This window comes from Musa acuminata, chromosome BXJ3-7 (assembly GCF_036884655.1).
Source record: "Musa acuminata AAA Group cultivar baxijiao chromosome BXJ3-7, Cavendish_Baxijiao_AAA, whole genome shotgun sequence".
Classification (NCBI taxonomy): Eukaryota; Viridiplantae; Streptophyta; class Magnoliopsida; order Zingiberales; family Musaceae; genus Musa; species Musa acuminata.
The window spans coordinates 9,099,332-9,117,100 of record NC_088355.1 but is presented as its reverse complement, the minus strand read 5'-3'; the positions used below and the strand labels follow the sequence as shown (position 1 = coordinate 9,117,100).

Here is a 17,769-nt window from a genome sequence, read left to right as displayed (position 1 = left end):
ATAGCATTCTTCCAGCAGAATGTAGAACATGCTCAATCTTAGACTGCAAAGTAGATGGGAAGATGATGCTTATACAAAAGAGAACAAGCAGTATGTAGGATAGACAAGACAATAGCAAAGTGGTCCCAACTTCAATTACATTTTTGTACATGCAGCTCAAGACCCTCACTACCAACCCTTGGTGTCAACCATTCAGAAACATGGTTTTAGGACACAACTTCTTACTTTATATGAGATTTCCAGGTAACTTAATGAGGAGCAACGCTTGCTGTACTGCCCGAAATGGTACAGTATGGGTGGTACATACCAGTCTGGGCATGGGTCGATACACGGACCACCATGTTTTAGGCGATCTAATTAAATTAATAAAAAAATCAAAGAAAATGGTGGGGCCCCTATCCAAATCAGCATCAAAAAAGAAAAGAAAGAGATTAGGGCTCGTGAACACGAGCCCGCTTCTCACATAAGATGCCACCACCTTGCCGTTGTCGCTGCCACTTTGCCATTGCATAAGATGTCGCCATCTCACCATTGCAAACACGAGCCCTCTTTCTGCATAAGATGCCGCCGCCTCGCCGTTGTGTTGTTGCTGTCGCTTCAACGATGTCATTGCCTCACCGCTGTAGCTACTTTCTTCTTCTTCTTCCTTCTTCCTCCACTTCTTCTGCTTCTTCCCTCTTCCTTCCTCCTTCCTCCTTTGTTCTTCTGCCTCCCCTTCTACCCCTCCCTCTTTTTCTTCCTCGTCGAACCACCGGTATGCACCGATGTACCATGTGTCAATACACTAGTACAGACTGGTATGTATCATTCCAATAGATTGACAAAAAGGGTCCGATACTCGAAAAGGCAGACCTTGATGAGGAGATCAAGAAAATTCGAGATTGGTTTGTCACCCAAAAAGATTAAGAACTTTATGATGTGAATTAGTGATACTAGTCCAAACATACTAAGACGAGCATCATCAATTTCCTAGTCCATTATAATAAAAGGGCCATCTTCTGTTCAACATAGATAAAAATAGTGGTGGATGAGGTTGGAGTGTGCTAGTAATCTAGATGCTGACTGATAATGGTGCAAATTTAAGAATATCAATGAACAATTGATGGACAAATAAGAATTTCTTTTTTGGATGTATGGCTTGCTATATAGACCGTATGACACACATCGATGATATCCCTATGATGAAGTGGACAACGACAAATGTGTTGAACACGCCTCATTTTATTTGTAATTATCTTTTGGTGCATGCATTAATGCAAAGATCTAAACTAGGGGAGCTCCTGTGACTAGGGGTCACTAAGTTTCTTGCAAACTCCATCTTCTTAAAGTCCTAGAAGTTCATTGAATAGGAAAAGGACAGGCGTCAAGGCTTTGTTAACATCCAATGACTAGGTGTAACACCCCAATTAGTCTCATATTGAAAGTAGGCAAGACTAAGATGGACTTATATGGGTTTGATGGGTGTACTACTATCAACTTAAGCATGTTGGGTAGTGGTTTGAGCTCAACGAAATTGATAGGCCAATTATCCCATCAGGTTGGGTCATGACATTTGGTATCAGAGCCGACTTAATATTAGGGTATGGTGACGGAGCTCGAGTAGGAAAGGGCTACCCATGCATAGAGTTAGAGGACTTGTCACAATATAGAGTCACCACTAGGCTATGCCTCACATGCACCATGCTAGAGTTTGGTCTAGGCTATGCTGGGCCTTGATGAGGATGTCGAGCCCTTAAGTGAAGGAGTTTGTAATGCCCCAATTACTCTCCCACCGAAAATGAACAAGACTAAGATTAACTTATAAAAGTTTGATAAGTGTACTACTATCAACTTCAGCTTAAGCATTTTGTCGAGTGGTTTGAGCTTAATGAAGTTGATAAGCTTGTTATTTCATTGAGTCAAGTCATGACAGTAGGCTAGTTTTCATTTTTTTTAGCTCATCGGATGAAGATGATCAAGAACTGCATTTTATCTTCTACATTCTAGAACAAAGAGAGATTATCGATTGAGTATTATAAAGGGAGCTCCTATATCGAGGGGTCACACATTTTGGTACTAACTTCATCTTCTTGAAGTCCTAGTAGTTCATCCAACAGGAAAGTGACTGGAGTCAAGGCTTTGTTTACATGCAGTGACTAGGCTGGTTTACATTTTGTTAGCACATCAGATGAGAAGATGATCGAGAACTGCATGTTATCCTCTATATTCTAGAATGAAGTAAGACCATCTGTAGAGCCATCATACACAATCATCCTTCGAATTGATATGGAAAAGGATATTACAAATGGGCTTTACGTCACATGATATATACTATAAGGAATGAGATTAAGGAGGCACTGCCTGAAGATCTAAGCCTTCAATTTGTATTGTTAATTGATAATAGGATACCAAATGTAAGGAAACCTCTATATGACTGGCAAGAAATAAATATAAATTCATTGTTAATAGGTTTTCTATAATAGAAGTTTGCACATTTTAACAGCAATCAATCATTATGGAGGCTTGATGAGGTCTGTTCTTCAGCAGGGAAGATCAAGAGCAAGAAAAGACAAGGAAAGCCAAATTGCAGGCATATGAGAGCTAAACAAGAGTACACAATGCTCATAATAGACAATTTAACATAGCTTACTAATTGTAAATGAGATAGTTAAATTTAAGAGCTTGCTAATTGATGGCATGTAAAATTTGGAGGATATACTTGTGTTTCTGTCTGATTTCATTTGATAATCTCTTAGATCATAATACCATACAATAATTTTGCCTTCATAAATTTCAGTGTTAAAACATTTAAACCTCCATGATAAAGTTTCCACCTGTAGGTTTTCCGAAGCCTTACAATGTCTTTCAAGAGCGTATCATTGCTAAAAGTGTTTGATAATTAAGGAATTCAACTTATTTATAAAGACATAATATTGCAACTAAATATTTATTGGAAGAAAACTGCAGGACCACATACCTTAGACCCAATTTTCAGTTTCTGCTTTGGATTTATCCCATACTCATTAGGAATAACACCATCAGCTAACAACTGAAAAGATAGAAAAATGACTATAAACAACTATTCAATGATATGTCTTTAGTCAAAAAGAGTACTCAAAAGAGTTTAATTACAGAAGTTAAACACACACAGTTTATATATACAAATACAGGTCAGTCATACATCTCACCAGTAAAGGGGTCTCATATGTACTGAATAAACTAACATCATGAGATACATAAAGACAGAAGGTACAGGAAAATTTAACACTCTTCGTTGTTCACAAAAGATAAATATACATTTTTGATATACAAAAGAATAGTAGACCGACCATACAAAAGAATATGATAAAATTGTAAAATAATTCATATCCACATGTTTAGTATGTGATACACTCAATCATGACTCAGAAAAAGGGCCTGATAATATGGTTGATATAATTATCATGAATAAGAAACCATAAAGCTCAAATATTGATAATAAATCAATAATACAATTTATGAGAGATAAAGTATAGTGCTAGAATAAGTCGATTTGCAGATATTGTAACAAAAGAAACAAGATGATACCATTAACATATAGAAGTACCAAACAATGCTGTAGGCAAGAGAATGAATCTCAGCCAAGGAACCAAGAAAGCAGAGATGGCAAATATGACTTGAATTGTTAATGTGACTCTCCCAAGATTACGCTGCATAGTTTGGTCTCATAGGTTGACAGCCAATGATAGTTGGGCTGGGCCAACTTTCTGATGAGTTCAACTGAGACTATTTCCAGATATCCAAATAATTATGTTAAAGTTATAAGGTCCATAGGGCAATTGGTTCAAAGGTTAACCGTCAATGCCAAATAGGCTAGGCCAACTTTCTAATGAGTTTACTTCTGGCTGGAATGAGATACCTCAACAATTATGATAAAAGATCCATTAAAATCTAAAAACAAAACAAAAGGAAAAGCAAAATATCATCTTCTCTTTACTAACATTCATTTTCATCTTCCCAAATGATCAGTTTGGTAGTATGACAAGAAATATATCTTATTATACATCAAATTTATTATGCTTAATTTGGTTGGAAGCTAGAATTTGTTTCTCTGGACATAGATTCTTTAGATACAACCTGTGATCCATTTCTAATATAAGATTCAATTTCATATTTATTGTTTTCTAGACTGAAACCAATAATGTTTCTTTAGAAGCTAGGGTTCTTAGATATCAACATGGGTATTGACTGTACGTATCAAGAACAAGTGGGAAAGAACCCAAAAAAAACTGTTTTTTTTCAGGTTCCAGCTGGCCCAATCTGACATTTCACCATGTTGCATTCCCATATCTGATATATGGTTCAATTCAGTATTTTTTGTTTTCTAGATTGAGACCACTTCAGTTTGATGAATATGAGTTACATTTGTCATGAAAAGGTGGGAAAGAACCCCAAAAATAGGGTTTCCCTGGGGTTCTGGCCAGCCTAAACTGGCCTTTAATCATGCAATACTTGCTGTTATGTTAGCACAGACTAGATTCATACAGGTCTGACCATGGACCAACAAGGTTCCACACTCAAGATCTACAACACTGATCCCAACTGTCTAGCATCAACAACAAAAATATCTTAGACATATAATCTTCTTGATAGTTACATGAAAGGATTCACCTTAAGATCAACGTACAATCTTCAAACAAATAAGAAATTTATAAGATTCATCTTGGGATCAAATTATCACATGTAAACATTGAAGGGCCAGAAAGCTCTATAGAGATCATTGAATGTATTGTATCCATCTTGCATTAAAAGAAGGAACATATGGAATACTCCAAGAGCTAAGAAGTTTCAAATTACAAAGTGGTAGTCTAAATCAATTATTTAAGGATCCCATTGAGCCTTTCAGTGGCATAGAATTCTTTAGGCAACCAATGGATGGTTTAGATCAATAAAACAACCAAATTAAAGGTACCCAAAACCATGTAAAATCAGATTAGGCAAAATTGAACAGTTTGCTTTTTGTTGTCCTGTTGGGACGGTAAATACAGAGCCATGTTGTGTGGTATGTCCAGTGTGTGAGCCTCAGTTGTAGGTCAAAATTTTCTTGTCTACATTGATGACATATTTCTCGATTCAAGTTTGCTACGTGGGACTCAGCAACTGTCTTTAAGCAGTTTAAGTATGGATAAGTCAAGCAAATCATCCTACGACAATGATATGACAAATCAAAAGGATAGTTCTAGATGGACACTTGGAATATCGCAAGAAATCCTAGCTTTGTAGTTTCTTCTAGATAGGAACTTGCACCATAGCCTTTATTTATGTCAATCCTAGCTTTGTTCACATTGTAACCCCTTCCCATCATATCCTCCATTTATGTAATTTATTGTATATGGGCATAATTTTAATTTTCCTCTGTATCTGTCAAACATGTACATATTCACACTCAATAAGATAAATTTTTGTAGCAACAAAAAGTAGCATTTTGGCAGAGATAGATGTATCATGCTTACCTGAGCAACTTTGAAAAGCTCGGGTAAACCTTCCAGATTAAGATGCGCATTATGTACGAGGTCATATCTGTAATATAGTAGACAGGAAAAACACAAGATATCTCAAGATATGTTTAAATACATTATGATAAGTATTGATTCTAGAAAGACATACACAGCCATGATGAACAGCACCAAAATGGCCACATTCAGTTATTAAAAAAACATAATTACAAAGTTCAATAAAAAAACAGCTCTAAAAGCAAGGTTCACTTCAATGCATGGTACATATGAAACATCAGATGCTACACATGAATTTTCCTAGGATCTATTGTACATGTAGCCATGTAGAAAATCATGTGTCACTATGTACAAATATGTTACAAACTAAAAAATCAATATAATTAGGTTGGATTTAATAACTTTCATGTCCATAGAAACATTTGTAATGCCTAAAAAGAATTAAAAAATAAAACTTATTAAATGCATGAATGAATGTATGTTTTCATACCAAATACCAATACTATAGTACTAGACATTTTCACATTACCTTGAAACTGTCATGATCGAAAACAAAAACTTGTAGCACAAGAATACTAATTACGGATTTAAATCTCAGTCTACATCAATTTTTGCAACTGGTTCTTCCTTCCTTCCCTTTGCTGGTCCCTTCTCTCTCTCTCTCTCTCTCTCTCTCCACCCAACTTTCCCCTTTTCATCATCTATTTTCTACTGTCACCATGCTACCCATCATTTTGTGTTCACTCGTCCCCACCCTCCCTGCCCTCTCTTTGTGACCAAGAAGAACTGCTGGCTCCCCACTTCCTCCTCCATCTTTTGTCCCCTCTTCTGTTCTCTCTTCTCCAGTGTCTAACATTGCCAGTTTCATCCGTTGCCATCCTTCCCTCCATCCTCCATTCTCCATCCTCCTCCCTCTTCTGCTGCTCACTCTTCTCTCCACCCCTCCCTCCCTCCCTTCTCTCCATGACCAAGAACCAGCTTGCCACCACCCTCCTTTCCCACCCCCTCCTGTCCCAACTCTTGTGCTACCGACTTTCTCTACTCCCTCTTCTCCTCTCTCCACCACCACTGACGTCCCCTCTCTACCCTCTATCCATGTACCAAAAGCACAACTGGCCCAGACCACTCTCACCTCCATTTACTTGTTCATATCTCCCTGATTCCCAGCAGAAAATTTGTCATAAAATTATCCACTTGTAAAACTGCTAATTATCTGCATTTCTTTTTTTGTTTTTGCATGCATTTATGCAAATCTTATTCTCAGATATAAGTTTTTAGTGTCAACAAGTTGGAACACTATTGTGGAACTTGCTGACAAATCCAGATTGTGTGATTAAGTCAGTGGATAACATAATTGCTTAGTGGGACTAGGTTGTATTATCTTGCAAACTTATGATTTGTTTTGACTTTGGAGGATCTAAGTTTGTAAACCCTTGACCCTTCATGGTAGGAGAGTTGACACCTTATTGTCAAACTCACATGTCCCTTCACCTTGCCTTCCAATTCTCAAAGCTGGGGATTTTGAAGAGTATAATAATATCCCTTAATCAAATACATATGGAGATAATTTTATCCTGCTTCTATGTTGGCCATTTGGGAAAAGTGAGACAGTAGGATTTTCTTAAGGCATCCATCTGATACTACTAGTGTCAAGAGGATATTGTCATCCTCTTTATCACTAAACTTTTTTGTCACTAGAAAATTGCAGTGCATTTTGTCATTCTATTTTTCTTTGCTTCTCCCTAATTTCCTAATTTTGTTTAAAATTTTCCCTTTTTTCTTGTATTTTTTCCATCTTGATGAAATAAGATTGTGATATAGCATTTTGCCTAAAAAAATGTTGCATAGCAAATTTCTACTATTATTTTTTTTCCCAAATGGGTTATAAAATGTTAAAAAATATTATAGACTTTGCTGCAGAAAAGGATAGCAAACTTGCCTATATAGATCTTCATTCTCATTTTCCTTCAAAAAAAAAAAACACTTCACAAATGACATTCAATTTGAGATATAACTTACTTGCAGGAGTCATAGATATCTGGAATTTGCGTGACATCATATCGGCTGCAAAATTACAAGACATTTAAGTTATTTCCTGATATCAAATAATATTATGATTAGAAACAATTCATGAACCAAGTTTTCAAATTTGGAAAAAGTGTATAAAGAACTAATGTTAGTTGATCAGATACCACAGGCTACAAGCCACTATCATATTTGCAAAAATAACATACTCTTTTCTTTCATTATACAGGTCCCTCTCGAGCTTCTTCCAACGTGCATGCATTAAAAGGAAACCTTCACTACCACAAGGCAACCCAGCAGCTATACGAGCAGCATCAATGGTCGTTTTCCCCAGGGCCTTCGCTTGGTCATAGGGAGGCAGTACTGTGTATTTGCTGGTTGCAAGCTTCTCATCCTCATTTTCAGCTAGTAGCTTCACTTGAGAAGTTATCTTCTTTGTTAGTTGAACCTATCCAAGAAAAAGAAGTTAAAAAAAAAAAACACTCTTTTTGCTAATCAACCTTCTCAAGAACACTAGGCATATATTGCCTAAAGAAGAAAAACAGATCCTAGTTAAAATACTTGCTTCCACATCTGACATTCCAATTTATTAAATTATCGACAGAAACTTGTTAAAACTGCACATGTTGTTCTTCAAAATTTCAAATCAATTGGAGCAATTGTTCACCATCTATTTGTGATAATGAAGTTACAATACATCCTTTGACTTATTTATGGAAACAAACAAGCTAACAATTTTTCTTTAGGCTTTCTGATCCATTTACTGGACAACCTATGACGACTAGATGAACTGATAAAACCATTCAGATCAGGTGGGCCGATCCTGGCCCTTAAATAATTAATCAGTTGAAATTCAACCACTAGATAGATCTTAAAAATACCTAAGGTAAAGGTTCATATCATGGGCATCAAAAGGCCTACTGAGAATGAGGGATTTAATGCTCATGGTGATTGAATGGGTTTCAGCAGACCCCTTAGAGATCAGGGCTCATATGGGTCCTTGATAAGTTATTGAACAATTTATGGCCAAAGAATCAACTCATAATGTGTGACCCAAAAATGGTCGATTTGACTTGAACAATTTTAATCTTCATTTGATATAATTGATGATACCAAGGTTTGCCGTACCGAAGCATACCGCCCGTACCGGGCGGTACATACCGATCCGATAGGTTACCGGTACGCGGACCGCCCGGTACCACTACAGTGCTATACTGTAGCACTGTTACAGTATAAAAAAAATAAAAAAATATTCGGTACACCAGGGCATACCGCTCGGTACGCCCTGATGTACCGCCCGGTACACCGGTACCATACTATACCGAGCCCGGGTCGAAATGCCAGTACGGTATGGTACAGCGAACCTTGGATGATACCATATCCAATTTAAGTAATTCAAACCAAGGTTCGCAATACCGTACCGTACCGGAGTTTCGATCTGGGCTCGGTACCGGTACGGTACGGTATACCGCTCGGTACACCCAGGTGTACCGAGCGTGCCGAGCACTGTAGTAGTGCTACAGTACTACTACAGTGTCGGAACGGTAACATATGGTCCGCATACCGAAAGTCTGTCGGACCGGTACGTACCGCCCGTATCGGGCGGTACGGACCGGTACGGCAAACCATGATTCAAACCAACTAGCCGGGCATGCTTCACTTTATTTCAGCTTCATTAAGGAGCTTCAGTTTTTGCATTATCCATTGTGACTTCCAATGCAATTTCCTATATTCTGACACAACTAGCGATTGAACTATCACTTTATTTCTGCTTCTCCATGGTCCATAGTATTTCTTTTTTCTCCCTCCTTGTTTACCATTTGATCCCTTCCCTTCCCCTTTATTCTCCCTTCTACCTCTCTTCTCTTTTTCCTTCTTTGAATATAAATTAGAATTAGCCTTAATCATCCAATTCTTTTCCCCCAAAATCGAACCATCTGATTTGTCAAAATACTCTACAGAAGATCAGAATAAATAGGATAATCGAGGAAAAACCTATCAAATTTTGCCGATCTGGAGCCTAATAAACCACCACAGTTCTCATGTCATTCCTTCAAAGTGATACTTTCTTTCACTGCCATCCTTCCTCACTAATCATCACCATACACTCTCATTGTCTACCATAACTGTGCCTACCAATACATGAAACCCACTAAAGCATTCAGTACTAGCTTGTCCACATAAATTTCTCATGTATTGATGGTTCAAAAAGTTCGCCTATTCATTTGTGAATTATAATATTTGCCTCCATCTTAAAGATGACTATGAGAGAGAAGAGAGAAAATTCAATATACTGTATGACGATTAGGAGAATCAACCATTCAATTAGGTTGGGTCCCCATAGATTTTGGACCACAAATTTAGGAAACTCCTTGATTCAGACTCCAATTCCCACCACATCAATGACAAAAGTGGTGATCAAATGAAGCCGACAAGCAATAAGGATGATAAGATCGGAAGGATTCATAAACACTTAAAAATAAGGTTTCAAACGCTCTCTCAAACCCCCTTCAACCATTAGTCAGTTAAAGAAAATCCTGATACTGTGTATACTAACCTATACCAACTGTTTTTACTAGAAAAATAATAAAAAAGGAAAATGAGTAAAATAGAAAGTGAAACCAATGCTTGATCGGACCAATTGGTGACTTTGTGTCCAACCAATATTTAACACCCTATTTAAACAATCATATAAACCTTATATAAGATTAAAAATTCATACTGCTTTTGAAATTTGAGTGTGAAGCCATATAACCATGTTAACCATTGCATGCATTAACATGGTTCTGTACTATATCAGTGCAAGTTTGTACCATCACTGAATAGCATTCTTTGGCATGACAAAAGCATGTTTATGTATAACAAAATAATATAAGATAAGCCAACAACTTCCGCATCAAGACATTCTCAAAAAGTTTCAGCTCCAGCAATTGAGAATCACTGGCTGAAGGCCAATTTTACTTTTAGCTTTTAAGTTCCTAATGGTGAGATTAACTCTGTAGCAAATTGCAGCTATACTTCGTAGAGAAAGGAATTCCACATCCCTTGACCTTTTAAATACAATTATTATAATATTTTTAATTCTATTAAGAAATGGCTAGTTAAACTATCTCAAAAGTGTGGTCATAATAATGTCAGGAAAGTGTGTGAAGAACCAATAACATGCTTCAAAAAAAGAAGCCACATTTAAATACTTAACATGACTAAAATCAGTTAAAATTAGTGCGCAAAGAACCAACACTCAGATAACCATTTTAAAGAACATTCTTGAAAAATTCTATCTAATTTGATACATTACGGGAATAACTATTTGGAAAGAAATCCAGAAATTTGGGAGAAAACGCCAGAGAGCAGATAAAAGTTAACATACCAAAAGAGGAAGAAGTTGAGATGCATTGGCAGGTAGACCAGCTCCATCAACCATCCAAGGTGACCCATTTCTAGTGACTGATTTTCCTTCTGAAATTATGATATCATGCAATCTAGCCTGAAAAGTTTGGTAAACATTAAGCTACAAGAAAAAAGTTTTACATCATTTTCTTAACATTTACAAATTACATAACCATTTGACAAAGTTATTTGTGTGATCACTGAGTCCTTGTATTAGCAGCTCCAAGCAACAAACCGTAACATACACATGTTCTTCATAAAATAAACATTAAATATGTCATTTGGTGAATGAAACAATTTTGATATTTAAATTATTAAATGTAGGAAACACTAAGAAAGCTTGCAGCATAAATAAAATGATAAGATCAAGATATTCAAATGTTCTACTACACAGTTAACACAGACAGTTAAAGAGATAAGACAATTCTCCTTGATCATGTTTAACATATATTAACAAGAAAAGATCTGATTAAAAAATAAACACTCAACAAGATTATAAAGTTCTCCATAATTTCATGATGTATACCAGGTGCCATGCAAAAACAGCATGCTAACAATCCAAGCAAAACTAAAATCAGCAATTTAAAGTCAATTTAAGTATAAAAGAACTCACACCTCTTTTTTATGATAATGTAACCTACAATTTCTAGGAAGGACAGAAACATTAACATGATCAATGTTTCTTAGAGAACAATGGGCCCATGACTACGTTCCTGCTTCTAGTCAATCCATTATTGAAATTATCATCTGAAAATATCATCTATCGTTCATCTATCGTTGTTGGTTCCTACTAGTTTACCATGCCTATTTACTAGTTCAATTGTCTAAGCTAAGTACCTGGACTGTTTGCTAAGACACTTTCATATATCAAGTATGTGTTAACTTAAAGAAGAAATGTTTACATTCAATAAATATATAATACAAATTTTTAAATCATATTGGATCATGGACCACTAAAAGATTATGACAATTGAACTATGAAGAACTATGAAGAAGTCACCTATTAATGACTAGTGGTTCAATTGAAGTACCTGGACTGTTTACTAATACACTTTCATATATCAAGTATGTGTTAGAAACTTAAAGAAGTAATGTTTTCATTCAATAAATATATAATACAAATTTTTAAATCATATTGGATCATGGACCACTACAAGGTGATCACAATTGAACTATGAAGAAGTCAACTATTAATAACTAGTGGTTTTACGGTACAAGTTGCAGGTATTAGCATAACCCTATATGAACCTTTGCCACTTTCATCTCAGGACGAGCATCTTCTAGTCCATCCAACATAGAAGATTCTTTACTAACAAGTGAAACCTGACAAAAGAAAAAAACAAGATAAGACATACCAGAAAAGTTTCGAAAAAGAAAAAGCTTAAAGGAGCTGGATGATAACCAAAATTGGAGTCAGTTGTCCCTCCAAATCAAGAAGGCCTTTGGCAAATGCTGCAGCAGACATCTATAAAAGAACTTAGTGCAGATAAGCTATATTCATAGTGCACTGAAAAGCTAACAGAAAATGTTTTGATATGCAACAGAAAATCAAAGATCAAATTATTATTAGAGGCAGTTACAGTATTTTATCATGTACCTGAACACGTCCCTCATCCGAACTGTAAATTTTTAGATCATGTCGGTAAGTACTATGAAGCCGAAGCAAGCCAGTACCTTCACCTAAAATATTTCAAAGAAAAGAGCTTCATCAATTACTGGCCATATAAATAGGATATTTGGGAAACCAGTAAGGCCACCAGAAAACTGTCCACCAGAGCATATATTGTTGTTTTCACTGTTTGTTGCTGGTGAATATGATATCCGCATCAAGCAATCATCATCAAATCCTTTTGCTTAGTTAACCAATGTCTTCACAAAATATAAAGGTTTGTTTTCATAGTTCCTGAGAACTAATGAAACTCAATAATTGACAGAAATTAAATTGTCCATCTTGAAACTCAATAATGAAACTCAAAAGACATGTTTTCTTTAAAAGAAGAATGGTTAAAAATTTAAAATATAGGCTCATAGTAAAGTGAAAAGCTTACAATGTGAACAGACAACACATAAAATCAGGTCGCATAATTGGTAATGACAAACCAATTTTTGTCAGCTCAAAGTTCAAATACTTGTACAGTAAATGAGTGTGGCTTTTGAGCAATATCCAATGCTCTTAATTACAATTAACTCGAGCAAGTCAATAGTTCAGAGAAAAAATTATATCAAAATAGTAATCTGTTGACCAGTAACTTAAGAGAATACCTTGACAGTTGCCAATATGACATTACAGTGATTATAATGGGTTCCTCTGTGATCACATTGGTAATATATGTGTCCAAGTATGATCATAAGTGAACTGAAGTTTGTCCACAAGTATTCAGTAATATTAGGCTTTTAAGGAATCAATCACTCCTCGGGTTCTATTACTGGATGAAGTTGGTTCATTATCTTACATATTTAGTGGGAAAATTAAATCCATCAGTACAGCCATGATCACACTTTTGAGTCCATATCAATTTTACGAAACAAAAGCATGAGCATTAATTTAATGAAAGAAAAACAAGATAATTGTTTTTATTTTGTGACTAATCAAATAATGAAATGTAAGTAGTTTGGGTAATTCTTCACCTCTTCTATGATAATGCCATCAAAGTTTTGAAGAATTGGATCAACTGTAATAACTTTGTTTTTCTTTCCCAATTAAAAAGTTGCCTCGGCTACTTAGATATGTTAAATCAATGTCCGAAAGAATGATGTATCATGTAGAGTTACGACTTTTGAGTTGTATAATTTTCCTGCAACCATGATTTGGAATCTTGCGGTACACCAAGCAGCAAAGTTTTATATACTGGTGTAATATCGGCTTCATAACCTAACAAACCATTATGGCATCATTGAATAAAATAATAAAAAGTAAAATATTGTATATGTACGATTCCAAGGCTCCAAGCTATATGTTTCAAATTTCAATACCGGTAGTACTTGGTCAGATTGGTATATTCTGATCAGCATGTGCAGGTCCAATTACGTGTACCAGTTGAAGCACTACGTACACTGGTATACTAGGGCACCAGCCTTATGTCAAAATTGGTATTTTGGTGTTACTTTTGGACATTGATTGGTACCAATTGTATGCAACAGTACAATTAATACGAGTCCAAGATTTTAAGCGCTTCTGGCAACTACATCTGTAGAGAACTTCATTCTCATAGACCACCTGCTATACAAATGGTAATATTGGATAGATCCACGTAAAATCATCAATATGTTCAACCCAAATGGTTAGCCATAAAGCCATACACCCCTGACTCAAGCTAATGTTCAGACTTCAGATATTGATACAAAGTTGACTGAAGTCAATGAACTATGATTTAATATATTGGTCACACCGTTATGTACCAACTGGTATATACCTATCCAACCAAGCATCATCAATGAAACATATAACTTAGTACACCTGGTATACTACAAATAATGGTATGGTTCCTATCAGGGATTGAAATATCATACCGCACCGGAGTTTCGAGATTCGTTCGGTATGGTACGGTACCGTATACCTAGCGGTACTTTATATATATATGTATATATATGTATATATATATACATACATATATATATACATATATATACATACATATATAAAGTAAAAAAGAATCTTTTTTGGCGATGTCGCCTCTCTTCTCCCCAGGCGAGGCGACGTCGCAGAAAAACGAGGCAACATCGCCTTTATATATATATATATATATATATATATATATATATATATATATATATATATATATATATATATATATATATATATATATATATAATACCGCCTAGTAGCGGGCGGCCCATGTATCGGTCTACTGACGGACCGGGTACGGGCGATATTATTCGAAATTGAAGACTTTGGTTCCTATGCTAGTCAATATTTTAGTTCACACAGTTTGTTAAGTTGTTCAACACTTGTATTCTACCAGTGTTAAAACCCTGGACTGAACACAATCTTTTGCAAATGAAGTTGTTCTTAATTTCTTATCATGTCAATGGGAATCTGCAGGATTCTAGAGCAGTAAAATTTGAACAGATTAAGAAAAAGGCAATAAATAAAGCCAAAACATATATAACCTGGATACATATTGTTCCGGAAGTATCTTCCAAGTTCTTCTGCCTGGTCAAAAAGATAAACAAAGAAGGCTCACAATTTTGAAATTGAAATAAATGCAACACCATTAAAATCCATTAAATGGACAATCATTTTCCTCTTGCTCTAAATTAGTGTTAAGATGACAGGAAAAGTATATTGAGATCATATTACATATCACATCTGCTCTTTATTGAGGCACAGAGAGAACAAAGTCCATCTGCCACAATTGAATGATTGAATATTCTGATTGTTTCTGGAGAGGAACTTAATATCTTATGCCAAGTTAAAAAGGGATCATTAGATAAACCAGACATAAAAGTTTACCTGCTTTCTTCCAGCATGTGTTAAAACACCGCCATACTTCAGAACCATTAGAGCCTCAACCGGATGCTCAAATTCACCACCACCATCAGGTTTTGAAGCTTTAACCCACTTCAGTGGTTTTAGTTGTGCTTTTCTGTAGATACCTGAAAAATGTCCACCCTACAGCATAACAATAAAATCTTATGTTTTATAAGCTAATGCAGATAGTACTACTAATGCAAATATTTTTCATTAGAAAAGAGGACGAATGGAATAATATGAAAAAGCACTAACAAAACATATATGTTGGAAAGGGAAAGCCAAATGCTGAAATCAGCATAGAGAACAATGATAATTGATGTTCTAGGGTTTCATAATTTTTTTCATGACAGATCTCAACACATTCTTAAATCAGAAGACATGATAAGACAACTTTACTATCTTGGCTAACGTAAGTTAACTTGGACCTCAAGGATAAGCAAGCGATTATGATGAGGATCATAATCTGATAAAAATGATCCCAATACATTTTCAAGTTGAGTCCTTTGGTGTTATATATATTTAAAATTTATCTATATATACTACATCAGTACAACATAACATTGATGCTTCCATGTGCAAGCATGCCATGCCATGTACCACATATGGCTCAGTGTCACATGTCCTGCCACATTGAAGTCTAAGATTCCCGAAGTTAAAACTTTTTTTTTCATGATATATGGACAAGAAACTGAATATATTAGTATGGTGACAATCAAGTTATTTGGAAATGTCAAAATCAGATTATCTTGGAACAAATTTGCCTACAGCAAGGCCACTTGATATCGTCCATAGTAACACCTCCATAAGACCATGATAGAGGAAATAATGTATCAGGTAGAAAAAATTACTGTACATAAAACTAGGAATTAACAACAGTTATATCAATAAAAATTCAAATAAGACAACTGGTATCTACCATTTCATAGGTTTGAGATAAAAGCTTCATATAAGATGAAAGCAACTCAGCACTACAAAGAGCAAGATGATAGTGACATGTTTGCATATTAAAATTTAGGAAGCCAATAAGAGATCTTACAACAATAATTTACCTCCTCAAGCACTGCCTTGACTTGGTGAAGTTTGTCAGCATGCTCCATATCTTCAGCATCACTATCACTCTCACGTCCGGAACTAAAGCATATATTTTAGTTACTTTGTCATGATACATATGGAAGGCATCATTAAATTAATGTATTTCTCAAGAAGCACACAAAAATTTTATATATTGCTTATGCCGATGCATAAGGTACATATCATGCTAGCAAATTACCGGCATACCATATTCTGTGTACCTTTATATTATGCATCCCAGTCAGTGGACATATGCCATGCATGTTATAAACTTATATTATTGGTAACCGTGTGGCGACTACCATGCATAATATAACAAAAGATATCGCCAGAGTGATGTATCACATATTTCTCGAGCCAAAGCAAGATAATTGGTTGGGAGCTTATGCATGAAATGGGAACATCACCAACCAATATTTCATGCCTATTGGGCATCATATCATATAAGCGCTTCTTATTAAAGCTGTTTAGGTTCTAGTTAGGTATTTTGACACTAGGCTCTAGTTAGGTTTTTTGACACCATGCCATCCATGTGACGACACATAGCTGTGTTTACAAAGTTGAGACTGTTAAACAATGGCTTGAAATTGGTCATGACATATCATCCATAATGAACTATAAGATTCTGCATCATGAGCTTATCCATGATTCTGCAATTGGGTCCTTCGTAAGCAATTCAATGATAACATGTCTTCCTCTAGTTTTTTTCTTATTTTTACTTATTTAAGGTATGAGCAACCAAATTTAACATATTCCATGTCAATCTCCACCAATTGCTAGTCACATAAATGATCATAAATACAAATAAGAAAAAATGTTATAGATTAGGAATCTGCACCAATTACTGGTCAATCTGCATCAGTCTGAAATTATTTTATAATTTTTAATATGTGATAGATTAGGAATTATCCTATACCTGTCTCAATTTCCTCCAAATAACTAACTTTAAGAATTAGTTTTGCTAACAGTGATGCATTTGGCTCTCATCAAGCACATTCCCAAGTCCCAACCATGGTTTAGAAAGCCTTGACTGGTGCCAGCCAGGCAGTAAATACCGTTCCGATGGAGAACTTGGTCGTGAACCAGTCCATTTTGGCAGTTCATGCAGGTTCAAGGTTTGTGATTAAAAACCCTTAATAAATTTCTTTCTGCACCCCCTCCCTCTTTCTCTCCATCTATCTCTTGATCAGTCAACCCTATAGCTCTGCATCCTAAGCTGATTGCTGCCAGCTACTCGTGCTGCTAACCACCAGTGGCCCACCACCTTGTCCTCCACCACCACCTCCTACTCATAATGCCTCTTCTCCTCTTTCTCCTCTTATCCAATTCAGTTCAAGG

At 35.7% G+C, this 17,769-nt stretch overlaps 1 protein-coding gene across 1 annotated transcript in view; it reads right to left on the bottom strand.

Moving 5' to 3' along the window:
* The window catches only part of LOC135642223 (inositol hexakisphosphate and diphosphoinositol-pentakisphosphate kinase VIP2-like), a 56,461-nt gene that overhangs the window by 6,872 nt on the left and 31,820 nt on the right, over positions 1-17,769 (bottom strand). The window contains exons 15-25 of the mRNA XM_065158190.1: positions 16,410-16,491; positions 15,340-15,498; positions 14,997-15,039; positions 12,484-12,566; positions 12,289-12,351; positions 12,135-12,209; positions 10,867-10,983; positions 7,706-7,944; positions 7,491-7,535; positions 5,472-5,538; positions 2,957-3,028 (exon numbers count right to left, since the gene is read on the bottom strand). Coding sequence (XP_065014262.1) covers positions 2,957-3,028; positions 5,472-5,538; positions 7,491-7,535; positions 7,706-7,944; positions 10,867-10,983; positions 12,135-12,209; positions 12,289-12,351; positions 12,484-12,566; positions 14,997-15,039; positions 15,340-15,498; positions 16,410-16,491 — 1,045 coding nt within the window. The remainder of the gene's footprint in view (positions 1-2,956; positions 3,029-5,471; positions 5,539-7,490; positions 7,536-7,705; positions 7,945-10,866; positions 10,984-12,134; positions 12,210-12,288; positions 12,352-12,483; positions 12,567-14,996; positions 15,040-15,339; positions 15,499-16,409; positions 16,492-17,769) is intronic.